Source organism: Mytilus trossulus, chromosome 2, assembly GCF_036588685.1.
Source record: "Mytilus trossulus isolate FHL-02 chromosome 2, PNRI_Mtr1.1.1.hap1, whole genome shotgun sequence".
In the NCBI taxonomy this organism is placed as follows: domain Eukaryota; kingdom Metazoa; phylum Mollusca; class Bivalvia; order Mytilida; family Mytilidae; genus Mytilus; species Mytilus trossulus.
In genome coordinates this window covers 30536877-30545691 of record NC_086374.1, presented here as the reverse complement: position 1 = coordinate 30545691, position 8815 = coordinate 30536877, and the positions used below count along the sequence as shown (strand labels likewise).

The window sequence follows — 8815 nt, the reverse complement described above, 5'->3', positions numbered from 1 at the left end:
GATATTTTCGATTGACACTGAATAATATCAAAATTATGTTATTTCAATATAATATTACTATATTTAAAAATAATGCTCTTTAAACATTCAGAACAACTATTTCCAGAAAATATGCTATTCACATGAGTAAAGCCAGACATATCACGTCAAAAATATGTTTTGGAATGATATTTGGTGACATTCTGCAATATATTTTAAAAATATCAATAAAATGTTTTTGTGCTACATGGGCAGTGAGGTTGTTAGTATTCTGTGTAACTATATATTACACATATTCTACTTTGAACCCTTAAAATGTTTCATTTAAATAAGATTCTAATCCCAATACACCTGTACAAACAAGAGTCTAGGCCATATCATGGTAAACTGAGAAATTAAAGGCATCACACTTAATCGTTAAAAAGGGTATGAGATTCACTAAAAATAAATCGTTTTGTTAAAAATGTATTGACGTGTATATCTGGAAGTAAAACGTGCCTTTTAGCTACATTTTAACATATTTCTAATATACATGTGATGTTGTAACCCAGAAATCAGATTGTAATCGAAGAATGAACTACATACATTTTTAAAGTAGGTTGAAATTAACCGAAACAAATGATTTCAGGAATCATGTTAAGTCTTTGACACCTCCGGGATTTTTTTCAAAATTTACATTATACAGTTTTTGGAATTTCTTTCACGAACTGTATCAGTTCGGAGAAGTATTACAATGCTCACGAAAATAACAAGAATGTTCCTCGAGATGGCTAAAATCATAGTAGTTATTCAGAGCATGGATTTCATTTTAAGAGTAGCAAGTGATGATACCGTCCACAAATTCGTTACATTTAATACTGCACTAATTCAGCAATTACCATTGATTGACCAGCGCAGAGATGCCCTTTCCCAACAACTTTCCAAGATAGATGCTGATGTTGTCTGTTTGCAAGAGGTATGTATTATATTGTCAACATGTTTCATGTGGATGGTTATTATTATGCAGTTGTATATTAATGTTTTTTATAACAAAATCCATACTAAAATATTGTACAAGTTATAAGTGAATTTGGGTCAAATGTTAATAAGGCAAAAGCACAATTATATTTAAGTCAAAATACAACATATATATATGTCATACTGATATTCAATTTTTATAAAATAGACATGTATGAGTCTAATAGTTTTTATCCTTCTTTGCACCAGGATCACATTACGTAAAGATCAGATGCAAATACTGCAAAGTGCTCTTATGCCCCAAATCAATAATAAAAAAAATGGTTGTTCGGTATCTGGATGATTCGTTCCAACTCCGATTCGTCCAAACAAATTCATCCCAAGTTGCTTGGTCAATTCGTTCCATTTTTTTTCAAAAACTGGTCAGCTCGTTCCAACTTATTCAAGAACAATATTAAACAATATTAACCATTTTAATAGCCTTATAGTTTTTTTTTTAGGCTGTACTTATATAAAATGTATATAAATACTTATATAAAAAAATCTATGGTTTATTTATTGTGAGGGAATTTAATTTAAAGATGTATTTTACTCATGATCAGTTTCCTGTACGAAACCGAAAAAAAGTAACTTCAAAGAAAGATAAAAAAAAAAAACATGGCTTGGAGGTGTGGAATTATAATACATATTTTTGATAGGTCAACTTCTTTCAAACCAATGAAAAAAGAATTTGAAACATAGATGTTCTAAAAGATTCCTAATTTCATATATTATTTTTATATTCCATCATGGATTCTTCGTGTTTTGGTGTCATTGTTTTGCCGATTTTTGCCATGCACTGTAGATGGATTTACACAAATAGAGTGATATACGGACATATAGTCTACATTATAAAAAGAAAGTTGGAACAAATTGTTAAGTCTGATTAATAATGATATAAATCAGTTAGAACAAATTCAGTGCTAAATCTGATTAATAATAAACCAAATCAGTTGGAACGAATTGACAATTGACTTAGCTTGGTACGAATTGTCCTAATCTGGAACGAACTGGCTTGGAACGAATCGGACTTGGAACAAATTGACTAGCATTCAAAAAAATTCCTTTAATAGGAGAATTTAGTAAAAATAATGTTGTATTTAAAGGCCATCTTGAAATATTTCGAAACCCCCTCTATTCGATTTCATGACCTCCCCAATTTCACTTAATGATATCCTGAAATATTTCAGAGCCTCACAAAAATCAATTAAGGAAAGGCCAACTAAAGTTGATCAATTTCGTATTTGAAACAGTGTTACCATTTAAATAGATATAGGAAGATGTGGTGTGAGTGCCAATGAGACAACTCTCCATCCAAGTAACAATTTAAAAAGTAAACCATAATGGGTTAAAGTACGGCCTTCAACACGGAGCCTTGGCTCACACCGAACAACAAGCTATAAAGGGCCCCAAAATTACTAGTGTAAAACCATTCAAACGGGAAAACCAACGGTCTAATCTATATAAACAAAACGAGAAACACGTATATATTACATAAACAAACGACAACTACTGTACATCAGATTCCTGACTTAGGACAGATGCAAACATTTGCAGCGGGATTAAACGTTTAAATGGATCCAAACCTTCTCCCTTTTTCTGAAACAATAGCATAACATCACAACATAGAAAAACACACGATAAAGCCCGTTTGAGCTAACACAGCCAAAGAATCGTTGAAAACCGTGAGCAACACATCATTTTTCCAAATTTTTAGAAAATATCATTTCTCCGAGGGTAATTTCCCGAAAAATGACAATGCACCATCCACATGCCTGGTATCTTCTTTCCAGGATCATAACAGGCACCATACTGTTTCACTTATAATGTAAAAGATAACGATTAGATTAACTGGGATGCATATACTAGTATTCACAATGTTACAGCCGTGTACTGATATCACTCCTTCATTTTATAACTGTTTAATACATTGTAGTGTATGATACATTGTTGTGGTAGGAGTTATATAGTCCTTTGTAATGTTAATTTTTGAATGAACGATCCATTGGATGGCATGCAGTTGAAAATTAAAATTGTTGACGTGACAAAATGTACAGAACACATAAATGTTTCACTGTATTGAAGAAAAAAAAATCCAAATATATAACAAACAGTGTATATAAAACTGACGTTTTTATAAAATATTGCAAAACACAGAGGCTACCGGCGTTAACATATTGAAGAGATGCCACATCATTTATACCTATACACATATAGCTGTCATTGTTCATATGTTTTGAATATTAAATTTACACCAAATTCCTAACTGTATGTGAATTCATCAACAAATATTTTACTTTCCATATTTGATTATTTAAGTATGAAAAGCTGAAAAAATATCGGTTTTTGTAATAACGAATCCTTATACTTCTATTTATCTAAAATAGGTTTTGCTGGGTAGTGACGTAGAGAAGATTGTGAATGACTTAAAGACTGTATACCCACACTCTTATAGTAAACTTCACGGTCAGGATGGACAGATTACTACATATAGTATAGCACAACCGCCATGCTATGGAATCCCTAGTGTTGTTAGAATAGTATGCATTATTATAAGATGCAATATACGAGGTCAATTAGAGGATATAGTTACCTGTGCCGACCAGACATGCAATGTATTTCCAACCGTAAGCCAGGAATGTATATCTTGCCTAGGTCATGCATTTCCAAATTTCGGAAGAATATTTAGCGCGTGTTTTCGGTTTTCTACAACTTTTTTCAATCCTCAAGGTCTAATTTTGCTGAGTAAGAAACCAATGCGAAACACAATCCATCGACATTTCCAACCAAATAGAAAACAAATATTTTCGAGAGCGATGATTTCAGCCGATGTAAGTATCATTTATTATAACATACCTAATACATCAATTTTGAAACAAACCATCGATGTAAACAGTAGAACAAATTACCATGTACTTTTTACTCTAATAATTTAAGGTCTGCGGATATAATTATTTGTCAAAAGTATGGAGTGACTACTAGTATATAAAGCTTGGTAGCTTTTAAAGATGAAAAAAAATTAGATTTATTATTTTACAAGTACTCTATGTGGAAAATCTAATAAAAAAGTATAAAAAAGTTAATGAGTTTTTACTGAAATTTCGTTAACATACGATAGTTAAATTTTTCAATATTTAGACAATCTTTCGAAGTGTGCAAGGCTATTCACACATTAAATTTAGATGTATTCACATTTTCAAAAAGTGTTTATTTAAAAATCAGAGATAAGAAGTTCAAAGAATATATGCAAAGTAGTCATTCTAGCTTATACTTTTTAAGTGGTATATTTATGCATGTTATTTGTATTATCTGGTTTCGGCCTGTCCTTATATAACAGTAATTGTCAAAGTGTTTTAAAAAAAAATAAAGAAAATTGAAAGAATCATGTACTTACAAAATCTAAAGATCCTTCATTTTTTTGTTGTTGAAAAATTGATTATGAATAATGACAACGTTTCCATTTAAGATTGATACCGTTGGCTCAGTTATATGTACACATCTGACACATGACCAATCTACAACTTATTTTGAACGTAAGTTGTTATTTTATTTAATACGAATCCTCCAAATTTGTTTGGTTGTTAACATAAGAAAACATTACAGTTCTGAAATTTCAGTATGTAACTTTAAATTCTCAGGGGTTTTTTTACGATATCTTAATCTTAGTATTTTTTTAAAATCTCAGTCTGTCATTTTTCGAAAAATGTTTTGAATATAGTTTTGACGAGAATAACTTGTCTTGGAAATTGTTATTTCTCTTCTGGGACTATCTACTAACGTTATTATACTAGTCCCAGTTCTTTCAACTGAAGTGGAATCGAAAAATGTATAAACACTGGTATTTGGTCAATGTGTTTTTGCTTGTTTTTTTATGTCATTTTGGCTATGATTTTGACTCAGTGAAGTTTCTGTTGATAAACATATTAATTAGTGTTACTGATTTATATGCTCTGTATGGGCACTGTAATTTCGAATAAAATATTCTTCTCTTCTATTCAATTCGATAATACGTTTCAATGTGTTGACGCTAGAATACAAAGAAAAGGAAACATTTATTTGATAAGTTAAATCAGTAAATTTTAAATGAGTAAGAAAAAAAAACGTAAAGTGAATTCACTTATAACAGCCTTTATTTCAGCGATTACCAAAGATACATTTTCCAGCTGGGCTGAAGAAAACGCATCAGAAGTACAATATATCATAGACTCTAACAAGAGCAAATCAAGATTCATAGTTATGGGGGACTTGAATAATGGACCAGCTATTCCTGATAAAAACATAGCAGCCCATTTTGAAGGTACATGTACATCAGAATTTTTTATTTTACGTACAAAGTTGTTTATAAATTTTAGCGCCCAATTTAATACATCTATAACAAATACTATAGAGGATCAACATTTGCAACTACTTATTGTACAATGGTATATTGTTAAGAACAAGAAAGAACACATTAAATAAGTGAAAATAATTAAAAACATCACGGAATTACTAAAACTAAAAGAAAATCACAAAAAGAAAAATTTAGAAAATATAAAAAAAATTCTCAAAGCGCCTATAATTAAGTTATGTATTATAAGGCATGCATGAAGCAGTAAGATGTAGAATTGCATGATTATTTAAGTCTATATAATAATTATTTTTTTTATTATTGTGTAGCAATCTAAAAGATTGTCATGCTGATTTGGTATCGAAATTCATAATTTTATATTAATCATTGTGACGCAATTTTTTACAGGGTCGTACAATAGATTGATAGGATCTGGTATGCAGTCGCCTTATGTGGATATAACAGGAAAACCAACGTTTGCTGGTTCCAGTGCAATTATTGATCATGTCATGCACAAAGGTTATACAGCAGTTAACTCGAGGGTGTGTACAAGTTGGAAAATTACCAATCTTCATAAAATAATTAACTGGCGTTTGCTTAATTCTGTTATTTTATCATACAGAGATAACTCTTGTGGAAGTAATTTCTGGCGCACTAAATTATAATCCTGATACCTTTGATAACTATTTAAACCACTGGGTCGATGCCACTGCTGGTGGACGTTTCGTCCCCGAGGGTATCACCAGCCCAGTAGTCAACACTTCGGTGTTGACATGAATATCAATAATGTGGTCATTTTTATAAATTTTTACAAAACTTTGAATTTTTCGAAAAACTAAGGATTTTCTTATTCCAGGCATATATTACCTTAGCCGTATATGGCACAACCTTTTGGAATTTTGGATCCTAAATGCTCTTCAACTTTGTATTTGTTTGGCTAAATAAAAACATTTCGATATGAGCGTCACTGATGAGTCTTATGTAGACGAAACGCGCGTCTGGCGTACTAAACTATAATCCTGGTACCTTTGATAACTATTCAAACTGGATTTTTTATAATAGTGAATCATTTCTGCTGTGTTTCTCTCATTGGCTAATTCACGTATACGGGTGGTTTATTCCTTGAATGCCAACATCCTTTGATCTACCGACAATTTACCTGTAAAATTATGTTGGCATTCGAGGAATAGGTGCAAGAAGTTATCACAACAAACGTAGATGCTTTTCAAAACAATCCTTCTAATTAAACAGAAAGGTAAATTCCAGGTGATATCCATGTTTGTAAAATTGTTGAAAATTCAAATTTTGCGGTAACTGCTTAAACCAATATGCTCTTTTCCAAGTATAAAACTTTGAAATTGTTGTATCACTAAGTCTTTGGACTTTGATGCTTTTTCAATATTTCTATAGGTTTGTGTGCTGTAATATTCTCCTATTTTAGTTGATGGAATTTCTCGAAACTTTGTATAATTCTCGCAGCATAACAAGAAGAAAATTTTGAAAAATATATTATTTGTTTGCTGACAGAGAACACAGAAAACAATACACATAACATAACATAAGTAAACATATAAGCAGATAAAAAAAGAACTATTATTCTTCATATTTGAATATTGTTGAATATCTTATACAAGCAATTTTCATTTAACAGTCTATTTCAAGTGAAAAATTTAATTAATTGTTCAAATGAAAAGTTAATATAATTTATATTTGCTAATAAAATATTCAATATGATATGGATTTAGTTAAATTTCTAATATCTTTTTTTTTTAGTTTGAAATAATTGTATTGAACTAGAATATCTTTAATATTTTTTTTAAATATATCTTATTCTGAGAAACATTTTCATTCCCAAAATATATTTTTTTTAATAAAAAGTAATAAAAATATTTTTATTTTCTGTATTTCTTTAGAATTTATGATAATTTTAACCCCAAAAAATCTGCTACATATTCTTATAAGAAACTGATAAAATGTTTCATCAAGTTCTCTAATTAACTTTTACATTTAAATACTAGTACCAAGAAAATCATTTAAATAGTTATAAAAACACCTATTGTTCTTATATAAACATCTATTGAAATATTTTTGTTGGCATTCAAGGAATATGTAGCATATAAAATGTGGGCATTCGAGAAAGACACCATACGGGTCTCCTTTTATTCTGTTTTATTTTTGACGCATTTATAGTTCAAATATTAGTAGTTAGATTTAAATGTGGAAGATGTTTGCTTTTTTAGTTCTAGCTTACTAGTAAATGCAGGGACAGAAAGTCCCTTTTAAATGAGAGGGATTCCCATCACATGGCGTCGGCCGTTTGTTAACTTTTCACTTACCGGATCAGAAAGTTGTGAAAAAATTGTATCATACCTGGCAGAAATTTCGAAGGAAGTCTTTTGAAACAATCTATTCTATACCTGGAAAATTAAATTGGCTCTGATAAATGAATGATTGATTTTTCGAATTTTATAGGGTAATTACTCGAATATACCCCTTGATAATCCCAATGGAATGCTGATTCGATTGCATACAATAAAATCATAACAATTAAAGCACCTAATTCATTATGTCTTGTCGTTTTAGAGAATACTTGATAATGACAAACTCGTGAATGGAGACCGATTGTCGGATCATTATGGTGTTGAAGTATGGTTGAAATGAATACGCAACACTACGTTAACAGCTGATAGAATAAACACATTCTTCCCAAGTCTTTTGTATATCAATGATCTTTTTCAAACTGATCTAGTATGTGATAATATTGGACCAAAACACGCATTCCTAACAGGACAACTTACAAATATCATGTTCAGGCGACATTTAAGATAAGTTCAGTGATTAATAACTACATACAATTTTGCTATATTTTTTTATTAAAGGTTAACAGGTTATTAAGACTCCTTGCGTTTTCTATTTTTTTTTTTAAATGTCTTGGTTTTCACATTTTTATTCAGTACTGAGTATTCCTGAATTATTATAGCGTTAATTCAGAAAAACACCTAGGACGTATGAAATTTGTATAGTGTTATTTTCATCAATCAAAAGAACATCGAATGTATGCGACGAATATGACAATTGTATATGAAACGAAAATAACAGTGACTGGTTTTGATACTCATTTCACTTTAGTCAATTGTACATCAACACAAGAGTGCTCTAAGGCATTTCTACCTCAGGCATAGATTACCTTAGATGGATTTGGCAAAAAACTTTTTCAAGAATTGAATGCTTACTTTTTAGCTCACCTGGCCCGAAGGGCCAAGTGAGCTTTTCTCATCACTTGGCGTCCGTCGTCCGTCGTCGTCGTTAACATTTTACATTTTGAACTTCTTCTAGAGAACCACTGAATGGAATGAAACCAAACATGGAATGAATGTTCCTTATGAGGTGCTGACCAAGTGTTGTTACTTTGTAGTCGATCCATCATTCAAAATGGCCGCCGGCGGGGGACTTAGTTTAACATAGGACCCTATGGGAAATGCATACAAATGACTTCTTTTAGAGAACCACTGA

The 8815-nt window shown here is 30.8% G+C and overlaps 1 protein-coding gene across 1 annotated transcript; it reads left to right on the top strand.

Annotated features, from left to right (window-relative positions):
* Window positions 1–510: 510 nt before the first annotated feature.
* LOC134705036 (uncharacterized) lies at window positions 511–8184 on the top strand. The gene is made up of 6 exons (XM_063563807.1): window positions 511–934; window positions 3363–3806; window positions 4442–4508; window positions 5114–5272; window positions 5711–5844; window positions 7886–8184. Exons 1-6 carry the CDS (start codon window positions 713–715, stop codon window positions 7961–7963), a joined length of 1104 nt encoding a protein of 367 aa, XP_063419877.1. The 5' UTR covers window positions 511–712; the 3' UTR covers window positions 7964–8184.
* Window positions 8185–8815: the final 631 nt, after the last annotated feature.

Bases quoted from the DNA above. Each gene is read 5' to 3' on its own strand.
- LOC134705036 (XM_063563807.1), top strand. From the start codon at position 713: ATGCTCACGAAAATAACAAGAATGTTCCTCGAGATGGCTAAAATCATA. The intron at 935-3,362 runs GTATGTATTATA...TATCTAAAATAG, and splicing joins ATGTTGTCTGTTTGCAAGAG to GTTTTGCTGGGTAGTGACGT. The intron at 3,807-4,441 runs GTAAGTATCATT...TTTCCATTTAAG, and splicing joins GAGCGATGATTTCAGCCGAT to ATTGATACCGTTGGCTCAGT.